The sequence below is a fragment of the Notamacropus eugenii genome, chromosome 5, assembly GCF_028372415.1.
Source record: "Notamacropus eugenii isolate mMacEug1 chromosome 5, mMacEug1.pri_v2, whole genome shotgun sequence".
Taxonomy (NCBI): domain Eukaryota; kingdom Metazoa; phylum Chordata; class Mammalia; order Diprotodontia; family Macropodidae; genus Notamacropus; species Notamacropus eugenii.
The window spans coordinates 1,856,139-1,875,270 of record NC_092876.1 but is presented as its reverse complement, the minus strand read 5'-3'; the positions used below and the strand labels follow the sequence as shown (position 1 = coordinate 1,875,270).

At 40.5% G+C, this 19,132-nt stretch overlaps 1 protein-coding gene and 1 long non-coding RNA gene across 7 annotated transcripts in view; one reads left to right on the top strand and one right to left on the bottom strand.

The window, feature by feature from the left end:
- Positions 1-19,132, top strand: part of LOC140508093 (sulfotransferase 2A1-like) — a 42,231-nt gene that overhangs the window by 8,064 nt on the left and 15,035 nt on the right. The window contains exons 2-9 of one of the 6 annotated variants that reach the window (XM_072615852.1): positions 898-1,067; positions 3,959-4,153; positions 7,807-8,015; positions 10,764-10,890; positions 11,594-11,688; positions 11,859-11,957; positions 13,644-13,824; positions 14,306-15,322. In XM_072615852.1, coding sequence (XP_072471953.1) covers positions 4,012-4,153; positions 7,807-8,015; positions 10,764-10,890; positions 11,594-11,688; positions 11,859-11,957; positions 13,644-13,824; positions 14,306-14,424 — 972 coding nt within the window. In that variant the 5' untranslated portion in view covers positions 898-1,067; positions 3,959-4,011 and the 3' untranslated portion in view covers positions 14,425-15,322. Of the gene's footprint in view, positions 1-897; positions 1,068-3,958; positions 4,154-7,806; positions 8,016-10,763; positions 10,891-11,593; positions 11,689-11,858; positions 11,958-13,643; positions 13,825-14,305; positions 15,323-19,132 lie in introns of those variants that run through there. The other 5 variants (XM_072615853.1, XM_072615847.1, XM_072615849.1 and 2 more) reach the window with 5 other exon arrangements.
- LOC140508122 (uncharacterized) overlaps positions 1-19,132 on the bottom strand; it is a 125,811-nt gene that overhangs the window by 96,878 nt on the left and 9,801 nt on the right. The gene's annotated exons all lie outside the window — the stretch shown is intronic.

The following is a 19,132-nucleotide window of genomic DNA, read 5'->3' as shown; positions in this document are numbered from 1 at the left end:
AAAACCAGAGCTCCTTCTGAAAAGCACAGTGTCAAGAGAGCAGCTCACGGGTCTGGACTGTAATGTACATTACTCGTTCACCAACCTCCTCAACGGTAAAATTTAATTGCTGCTTGCTCCACTGAAGTCAATCTGACATCTCTCTTATGGTCCACCATCTTTGCCAAGATCCCTCAGGCTGAGAACAGTATCTGGCCCAAGTTTTCCAGTGACTTCCTCATGATCCTAACCCAGCTAGCCTTCTGTTGGGTGACATTGCTCTGTGACTGGGAAGCATGTACCATTCCCATTCCAGAGTGGATCTCTTCACCTGAAACTTTGGTGAAAAGAGGCAGACAGACTAGGTGATATGTAAATTCATACTGTTTAATTCCCTTAGAGCTCACAGAATACAAGCCTGTTGGGAGTCAGGTAAAATCTGACTGCCTGATAAAAAAAATGACAAGCCTGTGTATATGTTTTAGGACAACCCCAACTCAGGATATCTGTTAACCTGAGACTGACAATGTCCGCATATGTTCAACCATATCATAAGAAGGAATCCTCTTAGTTGAATAAATTGCAAATAGAATAAAACAAGACATTCGACAGTGTACACTGAAATTAGAATTCCAGGATATCCGTAGGATACCAAGATAAGAGAAGTCTCATTATTCAAGATTAGGTGTGGTTCCAGGCATCCTGTACTTCAGTCATTACAAACCGGAAGAATGCCCCTAGTCACCCTGACCTGGTCTTAAAGCTGCTGACACAGGAAAGGGCAATTTTAGAGCAAAGCAACGATTGTCTGGTTGATTAGTTCAGGCTTTGGTCTTTATTGGTGTTCAAATGATGTGAAATGATTTTCAAAGTCACGTAAGAGCAGAAGTTGCTCCTTTGTCCATGACTGTTTCTCAGCAAATCCATGGAGAAGTGAACACTTTGTGAATCTATGAAACAGACGACCTGGGCTCCTTGCCATTTCCTTTCAAGTTGTGTTTTGGTACTGGTTTGACCACATCAGGGGATGGCTGCCCATGAGAATTTCGGAGAAGTTCTTGCTTTTAACTTATGAGGAACTTCATCAGGTATGGTGCCTGTTCCTTTGCTTTTTCATCTTTCCAAGGAATCCCCATTAATTCTACTGCCTTCTCTCTCTCAATTGTTCCGGATTTCTCACATATATGTATCTTGATTGTACAATTGTATGTTGTCTCTGTAGGTCAAAAAACATCCATTAAGGAGCTATCATGTGTCAGGTACTAGCTAAGAGCTTGGGATACAGGAAGAGACCAAAGACAGTTCCTGCCTTCAAGGAGCACAAAGTCTAATGGGGAACATAACATGCAAACAATTTTGTAGAAACAAGAATGTATGAGTGTGTGTGTGTGTGTGTGTGTGTGTGAATGTGTGTGTGTGTTTAGGTGAAAAATTGGAGATATTCAACAGAAGAAAGGCCTTAGAGTCAAGATGGGTTGCGATAGACTTTCTGGGGGTGGGATTTAAGCTAAAACTTATAGGAAGGCAGGGAAGTCAGTAGTCAGAATGGAGGACAGAGAGCATTCCAAGAGTGGGGGAAAGGCGAAATTTGAAGGGTCTTGTTCAGCGAATAGTGAGTAAGTTGATGCTGGGTCAAGAAGGAGGGTAAAGCAGACAAAAGCAACTGGGAATTGGATGGACTACCTGTCCCAGCGAGAAAGCTGGATTATCAAGTCAGTTTGTCAGCCTATCCATTAACAGAGGGGCTGAGAAATAGTCAGGAGGAATGAGTCATATTTAGTCAGACTTCGTAAGCCAGTTCTTGTTTCTGAAGGTGTCAGGGTATAATGTGGCAACTTATTTTTAAAAACAGTATGTGTACTTTAGAGTCTATACCAGCTCTGGTCTCGGGTCCATCCACTGGTCCAGTCAGCTCCCCTCCTTCTGAATCTCCTTTCCATGGAAAGATCCCTGCATTTGTCAATCGTTCCTTACAGGATACTTCCATATCTGTCAGAAGGTTCTCCCTGCGACAGGCACACAAGGCTGATTTCCTCTAGTTTAGCTGTGAGTTGGTGAGGAGGAGCTCTCACATTCCTGAGGGAGAATGACCTCCTTTCTCTTCCCCAGGAATCTCTTGGGCTTTCCTTTATTCATTCTCTATGTCCACTTTCCTTCCCTTTTGATCTTTTTCTTCTTTTCCTCTATCTTTTTGGTTTTAGTCCTCCCTTTTCTCTTTCTTCTTCTTACTTTTCTACCTCTCTGACCCAGTCCTTTTCACCCCTCTTCATTTCTTACTTCTCTTTTTTACTTCCTCATAGTCTTCTTGCATTTCTCCCTACATCCTTTCCTTACTGCTCTTCCTTTCATTTCCCATAATTCCTCTTCCTTCTCTCCTTCCTCTTCTCCACCACTTCTTCTCTTCCTAATTGGGTGATTGTGCCCTTTCTTATCCACTCGTCATCCCTTTACTTCCCCATTACAACTCTCCATCAGCTTTTCTCTACCTTTTTATCCTTCTCTTCATCTTTCTTTTTATTTGTCTTCCTTCTTTTCTCCATCTCCTCTTTCAGTTTTCTATTCCTTTCTCTTTCCTGTAACTTCTTCCTCTTTTTCTTTCTTTCTTTCCAACTGTTCTTTCTATTTTCTCTTCCTTATCTTCTCTGATCTCATTTTCCTATTTTGTGTTCCTTTCTCTTTGCCTCCATCTCTTCTTCTTTTTTCTATTTTCCCTTCATCTTTGCTTCCTATTCTCTCTTCCTTTCTTATTCCCTCTGTTATTTGCTTTTATTTATTTCCTTTCATTTAATTTTTCGGTTTTCTCTTCATTCCTTTATTTCTCTCAAGCCCTTCTTCATTTTTCCTTTCCCTCCATCTCTTCTTTTCATTTCCATTTCCTTTCTTTCATGACTTGTTTTTGTTTTCTCTTTCTATCAATCCCTCCTTCCTCTTTTCTTATCCCTTTTCTTTCCCTTTAGCTTTTTATATTTTCTTTCTTTCATCTCTCATTCTTATATTCTTTTCTTTCCTTCACTTTTTCTTGTTTTCTCTTCTTCTATTTCCCTCCATCTCTCCTTCATATTTTCCTTTTTACCTTTGGTTCCAACTCCTCTTTCTGTTTTCTCTTCCTTTTTCTTTCCCCATCTAATCTTCCAATTTTACTTTCTTTACCTCTGTTTCTTCTACTTATTTTCTTTTCCCTTGTCTTTACTGCTACCTCTTCTCAGTTTTCTCTTGCGTCATTTCTTTGTAAATCTGCCTCTTTTGAATCGAATTCATGCACAAGCCAAGACACGCTGTTATGTCCCTGGTCCTCTTCTAGAACAAAGGACAAAGAAATATAACACAGCTCCAAGTTCCTCAGATCAGCCTTTCACGATATGGTGTTAGAAAAGCAGTATCTTGCCTCTTCCTGGACCGTCATTGCTACTGAAACAATGCTACATGGTCAGATAATTGCTTTTTGTCTAAACTTATGAGCCAGGTGGTACAAGACAATCGATCCACCAAGAATGGCAGAGCAAAGGACCTTCTGTTGCTAAATTTTCTTACCCTTTACCTCTGTGACATTCAGAAGTGAACCTGGTGGGAGGAAATTTAGGTAGCAGCAAAGGTACTCTGAAGCCCACTCTACCTAAGGGTGAAGGTTTTAGAGGAGAGAGTGTGTCCCATTTCATGGGTATGTTTGTAATTCTCCTCTCATCGTATCTTCTCAGGAACTATTCCTTTGCAAAAGTTAATCAGAGATGTTTGTTTATCAGTGATAATTAACAGCCATAGATCGAGTCATTACAAAGTGCTTCTTGACATCTACCCCAAGTCAGCCTTTGGAGTGTCCTCCCACTCTGCCCCTGGAGCCAAAATAACCATGTCTAATCTCTCTTCTCCATGACAGTTATCCATCAGTCTTGAAGATAGTCGCATTCCATTCAGAGTCAGTATGGAAAGTGTGCTTTTTCAGCTAATACTTCTCGTTCTTGTCATATGTGTTCATGCTCAGCTATTCCTCGTGGCAGAAGACAACACTCACTCAACCTGAAGAGATCCACCTGCATGGAGAATCCACAAAAATTCAAGGCTGTAAAAGGGATACCCTTTATTCATGAAATCTACGATGTGGAGGCCATCGAAAGGATGTGGAATGAGTTTGAGTTTCGAGACCAAGATGTCATTATAGTGACCTACCCCAAGTCAGGTAAATAACACGATTGGCAACTCACAGAGGGGGAAGTGGATTAAAATAGGAAATTTCTGCTGTCCCGTCACATGCGTGGCCTTCGTGTTGAGAGAAGAAAAGGACTTGAATCTGCACTTGACCCAGGCTCCTTCTTGGACATTCAAGCTTCAACCTTTAGTGTGTCCTGTCCTATCTGGCAAACAATTTAATGAAGCACATAGACCCCTTATCAAATAAGATTTTAAATAACTGAAAGAAGTGCTGAATTCAGTAAGAAGTTAGAGAAAACAAAGATATACTTTCACCCTATCAAGTTCACGGATCTCCTGAAATTACTTCACAGTCAATTCTCTAGGTCCATGAATTCCAGGGTAAGAACCCCAGGTATGAACAGAATCTCTGGGACCCAAAAGGGAAAAGTATGACCAGAGGTTATAGACATTGTAGAACTGTAACCTCAACACTGGTCTGACTATTGTGCCCTGAGTCCTCTTTGAAGGAAGAAGTGTTCAGGCCACTCCACTTGAGTCAAGTAGGATTCATGCTCCTGTTTCAATGGAACAAGGAAATGTACCACATGGAAAGCATTAGAGAAAATGGTAGTACTAAGCTTTAGAATAATGATGGGTGAGTCTCAGAGGCAGAGTTCCTGGCAGGTGAACTAGTAAGACTTGGGGACAAGTGCTATAAGTGACACAGCAGAGTTTCCAGGGAAGGTTATTCTTAATCTAGTGACATTCCCATTTTTCTATATGTTTGAAGACCACCAAGTGCTTTCAGCTCTCCCAACAAACATTTGAGATGTGTTCTGTGAGTATTGTCTTTCACTTTGAAATGAGGAGACTCTATCCCAGTAGTAGTGAAGGAACTATAAAACACTTAGGCAGGGTTTGAACCCAAACACCATCCCTCAAACACATAATGCTGCCTCACTGCTCTTACATCCACCACCTCAATATCCTTAATCATCCCTGCTTAGCTCTCTATTTCTTCTAAATATTCTAGCTTCCTTCTCTGCAGAGAGGGTGTCAGGAGAATGAAGGACATGAAGAGAGATTCACAGACACTCCAAGGAAGAAATAAATTAGGAGTCATTTAACGCTGTCCCTACGTGAGCAGGTATCCCCTAGAACACACAAGATCTCTGAACACATGTCATTCCAGTCAGAGATTCCCCAGTGATGGGGAATTCATGACTTGTCAAGGCCTGCTGCCCCATTGTGGAATAACTGATCCTGTTAACCTAACCCAAGGCTCACCCCTCCCATCTCTGGCCTTCCTCAGACAGAATCTCTTCAAGGATTTGCCCCCACAATCATGCTTTGACTCATTAGATGCTGATGTAGGATTTACTCAGTACACAATTTTGAATGAAAGTCTTTTTTAAAATGGGCAAACCTTGAGTTCATCTCATAGAGACCACAGGAAAACTTCGGGGGACTCAGAAGAAACCATCAACAATGGAGCCTAATGCAGGAAACACTTACAGTTGTCTAAATACAATTCCTTTGGGAGGGAAAAGCCATGTTATTCCAAATTATTCAAATAAGTTCTGAAATCAGATATATGTAAGATGCGGACATGAAGATTCCCTTTATGGAAGAATGCAGTGCTGGTCGCAACTGTGGACACAGTCTTCCATCATACATGATCCAATCAAATTGATTACCCCACTCTCAAATTCTTCCCACCAATTAAATATTAGCAGTCCCTGTAAATAAGAAAGGATGCCAACAAGGGTAATGGTCCTTAACCATGATTCTGAATGGCTCTTGAGTTTCCTTGGAAACCTCCAGATGTCTTCTTCTGAATGCTTCTCCCCTGAGCTTTTCTTAGTGGCAATAGCAGTTGGCACTGTCTGGACTCTAGAAAATCTGCCACAGAATGAATCATGTAAACCAAGAGTCAGATCCACGTTCTCCTAACTACACATCTCATTCTTTGCTAACTTCAGCACCCAAGACATCTTCAAGGGAACCTAGCTTTTATGGAAATTATAGAGCAGGGATTAGAACTCAAGTCCTTGGACCCACAAGGTAGAGGACTTAGCTGCCCCTTGCACATGGGCTAGGCATTAAAATTCTATTCCCCCAACACTAGAAAAGTTCCGTGCCAGCCTCTTTGCACGTCTTTGCTTATGGTGTCCCCCGAGACAAAAACATAGTCTTTCCTTCCCATCTCTCTGATAAAGCACTTTACAGCCTTGACGACTCCAGAATTCCTTTCTTGTCCTTCCTGTCCCATCAGAGATGAAACATAACCATGCCTACTTCCTCCTTCTTGCGTGTCTCATCAACATTTCCATGCAGGTCCAGTTGCTGGGTAAGTTTCACATAGTCTGACCCCAATGCCCACCTCAGGCATGATTGTGAGCAACAGGAAATAAGGCACCCTATGTTGATTTTTTCGAGTTCTAACCACAGTACAGCTCAGAAACTGTAAGCTTTGCACCATGACTATTAAAAATGGGCAATCTTCAATAAAAGAGAGTGAGGAAGAGCTCAGAACAATGGCCTTATGAAAGAGGACTCTTATTAAAGAGTCCAGGGTCCCCTCCCATGATGTGAATATCTGATCTTCCTCATAATCTGAGAAGCCCCTTTTTTCAGGTCATTAATTTTACAAGATTTGATGCCATATTTCATACCTGAGCACTGTAAAGACCCTATACAACGAAAAGAGTCTTATTAGTTGATATATCTTGCTTCAAGTGTCAAGAAATGACATATCATTTTGAAAGAGTATGTCTGCAGTGGGGCAGTGGACAGTCTCAGGTTCAGTGAACCATGGGGCATCTTCATTAAGTGGTTGCAAGATGGGCACCTGCTCATGTTGGAGAAGAGAGAATGGCCCAGAAGTAGAAAAATAAATTGGAGGACTTTCCTTGTAATTGAGTCCCTTGTGCCAAACTAGGCTTGGTCATCATGACAAGAAAAAGCAAGGGTGGGGGGCCTCCAGTTAACTTCCTATGAATAAGCAGATAACTTACAATCTTCAGCATCACAGCTCACAGCTCACTGTTCAGTTCACAATTCACAAGCATATGCATAATTATAATCACAACCCTATGGCATCAGAGTGAATTGATAAATACTGATTTCAAAAGTACAGGGGTGCAAATGAAGTCTTTCTCACATCACTAGATGTGTTCCCTCTGCCAAGAGGTCTCTCTCCGCACCTCTACCCCTTAGATACTCTGGGTTCCTGCCAGATTAAGTTAAATCGCCTTCCTGGAGGCTCACAATGACCAGTGCCTCATTCTCTCAGATTTTCTTTCCTCCATTTCCTATGACACTTATATGAACTGAGTTATTTAAAAGTTGGCTTAGACTGTGGGCTTCCATTGGGAAGGTATTGTGCATTTGCCTTCTTTTGATCCTTATCATTCGGCACAGAGCCCGGCATCCAGTAAGTACACGAGAAAAATTTATTGAGTGACTTGACCCTCTTTGATAAGGTCATTCAAAGCTTCAGGCAAATTTGAGTTTCATGTCAAAGAAATATTGACAAGTAGCACTGTCTCAAGTAGAGTTGAGCAGCCTTTCTTGCCTCTCTCCCTGGAAATCTTTCATTGGCTTGTTCCAGTTTTGGCGGGATTGATACCTCTGAGGGTCTGTCATTCTGTGAATGAAATATTCATGAGACCTCTTCTTCTTTTTTATTACTTATAGGAACCCACTGGATGATAGATATTCTTAGCCTGATCGACTCAAAAGGGGACCCTTCTTGGGTCAAATCTGTCCCGTACTGGAAACGTTCTCCCTGGATAGAGTTTAAAAATCAGAGTGAAATCATCAAGAATCAGTCAGACCCACGGATTCTCACTTCCCATCTCCCAATCCTGCTCTTCCCTAAGTCTTATTTCACTAGCAAGTCCAAGGTGAGTACAGGAGGCCTCTGATGAGAAGTGAAAGAAACAGATAACAAGCATTTGGAGGGATGACGGAAAAGAGAGAAGCTGCCTCTACATTCTTGATTCATTATCCATAGGAATTCAGGGAAGGGAGGAGACAGACAGAGAAATCTCTCTGCTCCCCATTTTCTGCACACCCCTAACCACCTTCTTAATCTCCCCTCTGATCATGTCACTGCTCACTCTCACTTCTGACAAGCAAGGACAAAGGTCCTGTGGAGAAAGTTGGGAGAAGGACTGTGAAAAATTACAATGCCAAAGGGAAGAAGTTGGAAGTATACAGCTGATTTGAATGGCTTTGGAAGGAGGCCAGAGACTGAACTGGAGAAGGGCAAATCTGGGACGAACTGAGGAGGCTTGCTGAAAAATAAGGAGTAGTAGTGAGGGAGTCAAGGGAGACAGAAAATGTCTTTATCAAGTATCTGAAAGGTCATCATGTGGAGGAGAGGTTTGATTTACCATGCCTAGCTCTGAGAAGAGAGTTTCAGTGGCGATGAGGGAAAGTTCCAAAGAAGTCAGTTGAGAGTAGATGTCAGGAACTACTTCCTAAAAATTGGAGCACTCAGAAAATGGAGTGGACTTCCTCAAGAGGTACTGGAGTATCCCCCTTTCTCTCTCTCTCTCTCTCTCTCTCTCTCTCTCTCTCTCTCTCTCTCTCTCTCTCTCTCTCTCTCTCTCTCTCTCTCGGTCTTAGACAGAAGCTGGAAAGCCATTTGTGCAGATGTCCTAGTGACTATTCTTCCTTTTTCTGAAATACTAGTTTCTTTTCACACTTCAGTGATAAACTATAAAGTTAGCATAATGTTTAAATTTATTTACGGATCTCTATGTCTCATTTAAATTCAAAAATCCATCAGCACTCAGACAGGAATATCAGAAATTTCCTTCCTGGAAATTCTTAGCCATTTACTAGTCTTCTCTACAATGAAACTTCCAAATATATCATGTCTCCTAGTTAGTATAAGTCACTTCATTTCTTTAACAAAGAAGACACTGCTATTCGCAGACATAAGCCATTTCAACTCCTGGGCAAAAACTATACCATGTTCACTTCTTCAGGGGGATTTATTTTTCCACATTGATCTCATTGAACAGTATGAATAATTTTCATAGCAACCGTCTAATGGATACCTGACTTCAGTAGAGCAACATGATGTCACAACAGATGTAATCTGGTGCATGTTCTGTGCTCCACGCATCTGGCACGAAATTATCACATTAAAATGTGAGATAAAAGGAGGCCATATACTGAACTGGTTCTTCAATATTCATTTTATCTTCGCCCCCTTTTTGAGAAAAAAATTATTTCCATGATTTCACCAAGAAAATAAAAAGACACATGTGTAGCTAAGAGGTTTATTCAGACTATTTCAATGTAGACAGTGCTCCATGCTACATCCACACTCTGCTCCTTATGTACCACTGGGTTTTGATCTTCTTTCCATTTCTTCCATCCATTTTATGGACCATGTCCTCATTTCCTTCCTTTTCCTCATTACAATCCTCATTTCTCCTCTTCTTTCCTTCCTCTTTCCCTTTCCCCTTCACTGCCTTCTCCTTCCCTTCTCCTTTTCATTCTATTTCTCCTTTACTTAATTCTCCTCCTCCTCCACCTTTTTATCCTCCTACTTCTTTTCTTCCTTGGAGTTTCCTTTTTTTCATCATCTTCAGCATCATTATCATTTTTATCCTCCTGCTCCCTTCTCTTGTACGATGTGATAGTAGTCTTCGAATCCCACAGAATCTAAGGTGAGAGGTCACCATTTGGAAATCTGCATAATTATCATCCAGATCTCATGTCTGAGATACTTCAGGAGGTGAAAAAACTGAATGGAAGAAAACCATCTGGAAAGAGTTCACATAAAAATTCACATTGTCCTATGGTGTTTGTTTCTCTGTTTTTCTTAATAGTTTGCAAATTGACCTTTTCTCCCCATTGTACCTGACACCCTGGGCAACTCCTAATTTCTGCTCCATCACAGCAGTGAAGATCTGAATCATCTGGGTCTGACAATTATTGACATCTTCACCAAGACCATCTTTGTGAAATATTCATGGGGTTGAAAGCATAATCCTAATGTTAGTCTCATAGATTGGCCACCACCTAAGAACTACAATTTAATTGCTTTCTAATGGTTCACAATACCTTTGTAATGTTTCTAGAGGACTTGAGGGGAAGAGGAGCAGAGGACTTCGGTTGAAGGTGGAAAAAGAGGCAGGTCGAGGACCTCACATATTGTGTCTACTCACTCATGGAGAGCCCTCTTGATATCTAGCACATCTGCGGAGATACCGAGGCTCTCACAGGACCTTCTCTAAACCCATTCTTCTGGGAGGTTGAAGACCTCACTCTGATTGGGATCCCCTGACTAGTCCTTTGCCCTCCATTTTCCTTGAAAATGCTACTCATTCTCATTTTCGGGGCTAGTATGCATTCTCTGCGTCCTCTTCCATCATCTGAGTATTCATAAAAGGCTTTTATGCAGTGCATTCCAAAGAATGCTCATCTACTTATTTTGATATTTGTACCCATTTCTCCTCAAGTGTCAATCAATTAATAAATGTTTTATAAGCACCTACTAAATTTCAGGCACAGAACTGAACAGATGGGATACAAGGAGTGAGTAAGAGCAGCTGCAAGAGCACTCTATCCTAGAGGCTTTCTGAAAAAAAAATGGTTGTGCCAACCTCTTACTGTTCCATTTTCTTTTTCAGATGATCTATGTTGCCAGGAATCCGAAAGATGTCATTACATCTCTTTACCATTTCAACAATCAGTTACCATTCTATTCGAAACCGTCAACATTTGAACAATTATTTGTGGACTTCCTGCAAGGACATTGTGAGTGAGTGGGGAATGATGGAAGCAGATTCTAGTCCCATTTTTCTCCCCCGTTTCTACTTCCTGTTTATACTCCCTGACAGTATAATGAAATCCCCTGTATTGATGGTGTCCTTTCATTCACTAGGACGCATATTTCTCTCAGTAGTTCAGGGAAAGAGACAGTGAAAGCGCTGTCAGCCCCATGTTAGGGAAGAGGGATGGGAGAACAATTGGGGATGTGAGTTTCCCAAACTTATGTTACCAAGAAATTTGCAGAGCTGACCTATATTTGAGCCCATGTGTTTTCAATCTAAGACTAGTGCTTTCCCAGGGGCAGAGTCCCAAGAGACCACCTCAGGTCCTTGATTGAAATACAGGTCATCTGTTGGTGCACTCTAATGTCACCTTCACAGGGGAACTCAACTAGACATTTTCATTAAGTTCCACCATCCTTGGGAAGATCCCCAGAGTTGAGGCCTCCACCTACCCACACTTGCCCCGTGACTGCCTTATGGCTTTTCCCCTACCAGCATTTTTTACGGTAGTATTTCTCTGGGTCTTGGAATCATGCCCTTCTCCCCTAGACTGTCACGTTAGGGAAAAACTTACTTCTATCTCCAGGACTTCCATTTTGGCCAGCATCTGAGACTGGGTCAGCACTTTATGAATGTGTGAAACAGAAATGACCTCATCCCATCTGTCTTTCCCAATTCTCTTCCAGTGAACTATGGATCTTGGTTTGACCACATCAAAGGATGGCTGTCCTGGAGAGATTCAGAGAAGTTCTTGCTCGTAACCTATGAGGAACTCCATCAGGCAAGCTTTCTCTCTATTTTCTTTTTCATATTTCCCAGGGGTCCTCATTAACACTAGTGACTTCACTCTCTCAGTTACCCTCAATTATTTTGTGTAAATTTTGTTTCTGTAGAGTTGTTTGCATGTTTTCTCAGTCAATAATGATTTAGGAAGCATGTACTTTGTGACAGGTTCTGAACTCAGCACTGGGAATACAAAGAAAGATAGAAGACACTCCCTGCCCTAAAAGAGCTCGCAGACTAAATGTGTACACAACATACTTATGCATGGTTTGTATGTGTATCAACAAACATATGTGTGTATATGTATGTACATATCTTTGTGTATGCATTTTGTATGTGATAAATTGGATGCATTCACCAGATGGAGGACAACGGACTGTAGAGTGTTTTATGAAGGCTTCCTGTAGCAACTGGGCTTTTGTTGTTCAGTCATTTCACTCATGTCTTACTCTGTGTGACCCAATTTGGGGTTTTCTTGGGAAAGATCCTGAAGTGCGTTGCAATTTTCTTCTTCAGCTCATTTTACAGATGAGGAACTGAGGCAAGCAGAGTCAAGAGACTCGCACAGGATCAGAAAGAAAGGAAGTGTGTGAGTCCCGATGTGAACTCATGAAGATGAATTTTCCTGAATTCAGGGCCAGCACTCTATCTATTCTGCCACCTGACTGTTCCCTGAAGGAAGCTAGGAAAGTCAGTAGTCAGAGCAGGGGAGGGAGAGCATTCCCAACATGAGGGACCGTCAGACCTAGTGCCCAGAGTCACATATGGAAAATGTTGCTTGGGGAATCAGCAGGAGGGCTGTGTCACCGGATCACGGGTAATATATTTGGGAGTCAAGTATAAGAAGACCTGAAAGGCACCATGGGTGGAGATGGTGAAAGGGCTTTGAATGACAGTTGATTTTGCATTGGATCCTGGAGGTGATAGAGAGCCATTACAGTTTACTGAGTAGGAGGGTAACATCATCAGAGTTTTCGTCACCTCACACCTGGAATATCCCCATAGTCTCCTGGCAGGGGTGGAAGGTGGGGTGGTGTTCAGGTCTCTCCCACTCCAGTCCAGTCTGCATTCAGCCAACAAAAGGATTTTCCTAAAACTATGATCTGGCCCCATCTTTCCCCTACCCAATAAAGTCTAGTGACTCCTTATTGCCTCTGAAAACAACTTGAAAATACTCACCTTGCTATACAGAGCCCTTTACAACCTAGCCCCTTTCCCTTTCCAGTCTTCCAACACCTTCCCCCCTCCCCATGCAATCTTTCATCCAGGGGTGCTGGTCTCCCAGGCACCTAGTAGCACAGAGTGCTGAATCTGGAGTCTGGATGACCTTCATTCAAATTTGGCCTCAGACACTTCCTAGCTGTGTGACCCTGGACAAGTCTTCACCTCTGTCTGCCTCAATTTCAAAGGCTGTAAAATGGGGCTTATAGCACTCACCTCATATAGGTGTCATGGGAATCAAATGAGTTAATAATCGTAAAGCTCTGAGCCTTTGCCTGCACACAGTAGCTTCTTAATACATAACTGTCCCCTTTCCTACATCCCATTTAATGTTCCTGACATGTGACTCTGTCTCCACAATCTGTTCCTTTCCACTTGCTGCCCCTCCGTATATGGAATCATCCCCTTTTCTCTATTTTGCTTCCTGGCTTTCCTGAAGCCACAGCTTCCACAAAGCCTTTTCCACACCTAATACCTGATCTCAGACATGACCTCCAGTTCAGTCTCTAACCTCAGTCAGTGAGAATGATTAACAACTTACTCTGCACCCAGCACTGAAGATCCAAAGAAAGGTAAAGGACAGGAATTACCTTGAGGAATTCCCAAACTAAATTAGAACATGAATCTTGCACATAGGCATAGGTGTTGTCATCTGCATGCTCCCACCCACCCTTGGCACCTTCTTTCTGTGTGTCCCTTGAGCTGGTGCGTCCCCTTCCTATTCTTTCTTAGGATGTTCATGCCAGTGTAAAGAAGATTTGCCAATTCCTGGACAAGAAACTGAGTGAGGAAGAAATCAGCTCAGTTGCACAGAATGCCTCATTCCAAGTCATGAAAAAACGCATAATTGGAGAAAAGGAAGGTAGACCACTGGAAAACATAGAGATTCTCAACACAATCATAATGAGAAAAGGTAAGGAGGAATGGGTTAGGGCAATTAGGGGGTTATACAGGAGAGTTCCCTCCAGTCCAACTGAAACCTAGGTCTCAGAAATACGATCAGAGAAGGTGTGAATCTCAAAGTAGATCGAAGGCAGTCAAAGAATTTGCTCCATCTCCACTATAGACAGTACCAGATGCCTCTGCTCTGACCTGCTCGGCGATAGGATGGCCCAGAATCCTTGGAAACCTTTCTTGGGTTTTCATGCTTTAGAGCAATAGTGAGAAGTCAGGGAGTAAGAGGAAATGGTAAGGTGAGGCAAATTTAGCATCCACATTCTGTGAATGAGACAAGCAGGAAAGATTGCCCTGCTTTCAGGGAAAGGTAACCTGACAACAAATAGAAACCACCCAATGTCTCCTTCCTGGGGTAAAGGGGAGTAGAATAGGATGGAAGGACACAATCACAAAGGAACTGTCCCCAGGATATGTTTCCTCCATTTCACATGTGGCAGGAATCTGTGGAGACTGGAAAAACCACTTCACAGTGACCCAGATGGAAACATTCAACAAGGTGTACCAAGAGAAGATGAATGGGCTCGACCAGGACCTCTTCCCATGGTATCAATGCTGAGATGAGCTGTGGAAGATCACCCACATATGATAGGCAGATAGAGAGAATTCTGCCTCCACTTTCCTATCGCCATTCTCCTACTTTCTTTTTCTTTCTCGCATTTGTATGGCTCACACAAAAAATAGTATTGTGAGAGACTTGGAGCATCCATGCTCCAGGAAAGTTTCTAGGGGTGGTCCCATTACTGATCCCACTAATTCTCCCTTGAATGTCATGCTTGGGGGCTATTGTAGAAGGCTTCTTTTAATCTTGTGCCTTTGAGTATTTCAAACAGAAATCAATGCTCAATATCATAGGCCTCTTTCTGCCTATTACTGTAATGGTGATTGTAATCACCTTTCATTAAATTTATTATGCTGAGTGTCTATAATGTTAAACATTTTTTGCATACCAGAGATAACTGCAATAATACCAAACAGGTCAGGGACAAACGTTCTGACAATGCCATATTTTTGAATGAGCAACTGTTCCAGTGATCCATGGCGGGAACTAAGTGGTTCACTGAATGGGGCACCGGACTTCAAGTCAGAAAGACTCGAGTTCAGTTATGGTCTCAGATCCTTACTAGCTGAGTGACCCCGGGCCAATCTCTGGACCAAATTTGCCTCAGTTTTCACATTTATAAAATGATTCAGAGAAAGAAATGGCACAACATTTCAGTGCGTAAAACCAACAGTCATCTTAGAAAAATATGGGAAAATTTGCACAAAATAATGAATTAAATGAAGACAAAGACAACATTATAAACAGTAAGAGCAATATTGTTTGAAATATCTCTTTGAGCAAATACCTCGTGATGACTATCATTTATAAACGAAATATAAAGGATAAATGATGAAAGACACTATCTACATCCATTGGAAGAATGGATAAATAAAGCATGTAGAGAATAATTTTACATCTGTACATCTATTTGTGTCTAATGGTAGCCATCTCTTCAGCAAGAGGGAAAGGAAGAAGCAAATATAGATGACAATTTTACTATATATTTAAAAGGAATAGCAAGTTGTACATCACATCATAGGTTCACAGAGTCATGGCAATCATCTTTTTTTATTATACACTGTTAGGGAATACTTGCTTTATTATATATGTATTTTATCTTCCATTTTTGTTTTTTTAGTTTTTGAATATTTTTTTTATTTTCAGTGTTCTACAATTATTACCATATAACTTAGACTTTTTCCTTCCTTCCTTGTCTTTCTCCCCTCACTGCCCCCTACCTCCCTGAGACAGTATATAATTTTATAAATACTTTTTCACTGTAGTAATATTGCAAAGCAGAATTAAAATCAATGGGAGAAATCATATAATAAACCACAACGTAATACAAAAGAAGATGATCTGCTACATTGTGCTACTGAATTTCATAGTTTTTTCTCTGGATGTGGAAGACATTCTGCCTTAAAAGACCTTTGGGAATTTTTTAGGTCCTTGCATTGCCATGAAGTTCTAAGTCTACCAGACAAAATCCTCACACACTGTGTTTTTTGCTGTGTACAAAGTTCTTCTGGTTCTGCTCCTTTCACTCAGTATCAGATCACATAAATCTTTCCAGGCCTTTATGAAGACTTTGTTCATCATTTATTATAGAGTAATAGTATTCTATTACATTGATATACCAAAATTTATTCAGCCATGCCCCAATTGATGGGCATCCCCTTCACTTCCAGTTTTTGACCACCACAAAGAGAACTGCTTTAAATATTTTTGTACATGTGAGACCCTTTTCCCTTTTTATGATACCTTGGGGTATTGCTAGGTCAAAGAGCATGCACATTTTTATAGCCCTTTGGGCATAGTTCCAAATTGCTCTCCAGAAATGTTGGATCAGATCACAGATCCTCCAATAATGAATTAGTGTTCCAACTCTCCCACATCTTCTCCCACATTTATCATCTTCCTGTTTTGTCATGTTAGCCAATCTGATAGGTGTGATGTGGTACCTCAGAGTTGTTTTGATTTGCATCTCTCGAATCAATAGTGTTTTAGGGCATTTTTTCATGTGATTATAGGTATCTTTAATTTCCTCCTCTGAAAACTGCCTGTTCATATCGTTTGACCATTTATCAATTGAGGAATGACTTGTATTCCTGCACATTTGACTCAGTTCCCTATATATTTTAGAAATGAGGTCTTTATCACAGACACTAGTTGCAAAAAGTCTTTCCCAGTTTTCTGCTTCCCTCCTAATCTTGGTTCCACTGGGTTTGTTTGTGCAAAAATTTTTCAACTTAATACAATCAAAATTATCCATTTTTGCACTTCATAATGTTCCCTCTTTCTTGTTGGTCATAAATATCTTCATTCTCCATAAATCTCATAAACTCATTAATTTTTGCTCTACTTATTTTTTTATATTATCAATATTTATATCTAGATCATGTACCAATTTGGACTTTACTCTTGTGTACGGTATCATGCATTGCTCTATGCCTAGTTTCTGCAACACTATTATCCAGGTTTCTCGAGCAACTTTGTGGGATAGTGAGTTCTTATCTCTGAAGCTGGGGTCCTTAGGTTTATCAAACAGTAGATAGTTATATTCATTAACTACTGTGTTTTGAGTACCTAACGTATTCCACTTGTCTACCCTTCTGTTTCTGAGCCAATACCAAGTGGTTTTGATAAGTGCGGCTTTATTATTCAATTTGAGATCTGGTAGAGCTAGACCACCTTGCCTAGCATTTCTTTTCATTAGTTCCCTTGATATTCTGGACCTTTTGTTCTTCAAGATGAATTTGATACTAATTTTTCTAGCTCTACAAAATAATTATCTGATAGTTTGATTTGTATGGCACTAAATAAGTGAATTAAATTAGGTATAATTGTCGTTTCTATTATATTGGCTTGCTTCACACAAGAGCAACTGATGAAATGAGAAGGGCCAAGGGAACACTGTATAGCGTAACAGCAATATTGTTTTAAGAATGTCTTTGAACAAATATCTCACGTTGACTATTATTTTTTAACAAAGTATAAAGGACATATGATGAAAGACACGGTCTACATGCAGAGAAAAAATGGGTAAACAAATGTATGTATAGAATAATTGTACATGCATGTATTTATTTATGTCTAATGGTTGCCATCTTTTCAGCATTATGGGAAAGTTATTAATTCTCTTTTCATGTCTTTTTTTTTTGCTTTGCTTTCATTTATTTCCTCAATGTTCCTTCCACCATTCTTATTTGCTTTTAAATATCATTTTTATTTTCTTTCTTTATCTTCTCCTGTAGTTCTTTTTAGGCTCATGTTGAATTTGTATTTTTCTTTGATGTTCTGCTCATAGCTGCTTTGACACCAATAGCTTCTTGTGAGTTTGCATCTTGATCTTCCCTGTCACCATAGTAGCTACGTATGATTACCTTTTCTTTTTGGTAGTTTGCTCATTTTCCAGCCTGTTTTTATTTTTTCAGTTTCTTTTTTTTTGTTGTTGTCCGATTTCTATAGCTAGACTTTGGAGAACAAGACTAAATAATACTGGTAATTTTGGAAATCCTTGTTTCACTTCCAATTTTATTAGGAAGTTTTGTTGTTTATCCCCTTACAGAAAACAGTTCATTTTGCTTTCAAATAAAGACAACTGAGCTTTAAACTCTACCCACCCAAGGTAACAAAAAACTGGTGGAGTTTCATGATACGTTGGGTAGAATCATGTCAAAGAATTGAGAGTCAGACCACCTCTAATCCAGGTACAGGCATTTATGGAGACTGATGCCTCTCTTGAAGCAGGCTTAGTTACAAGAAACTGCCACTTCAAAGACAGCAAGATGGGTTTTTTCTCCCTCTTTTTTCTTCCTCTTTAAAACCTAATTAAGTTTTAGTTTTCAACATTCACTCCCACAAGATTTAGAGTTCCAGATTTTCCCCCATGTCTCCCCTCCATCCACCCCAAGACAACATACATTCTTATTACCCCTTCCCCCAATCTTCCCTCCCTTCTATTACACCCCTTTTCTCTCTTCCCTTTCCCCTTCACGTCCTTGTAGGAAAGTAAGATTTCTATGCTCCATTCCTTGTACTTTTCATTTCCCACTTGCATGTAAAAGCTATATGTTACATTTGTGTTTAAAATTTTGATCTCCAAATTCTCTCCCTCCCTCCCTCCCCACCCACTCTCATTGACAAGGCAAACATGCAAAAATACTTTCATAATAGTCATGCTGTGAAAGGCTAACTATATTTTCCTCTATCCTATACGACCGCCCATTTATTTCATTTCCTCTTTTGACTCTTTCCTTCCTCAGGAGTGTTTATTTCTGATCATCTCCTCCTCCAATCTGGCCTCCCTTTTATCATCACTCCCTCTTATCGACTTCTCCCCCAATTGACTGGGTATGTTATTCCCTTCTTAAGCCAATTCCAATGAAGGTAAGGTTCACTCATTCACTTTCACCTCCACCTTCTTCCATCAACTACTGTAAAAGTTTTTCTTGCCTCATTAATGTGATATAATTTACCCCCGTTGTATTTCTCCTTTTCTCCTTCTCCTATTATATTTCTCTCTCACTCTTTAATCTTATTTTTAAAATACCATCCCTTCATATTCAACTTACTCTGTGCTCTCTGTCTATACATACATTCATACATATATGTACATCCAGACAAACACACATATACATATATATATATATATGTGTGTGTGTGTGAATATATATATATATGTATATATATATTAATATATGTATCTCCCCTCCAACTACCT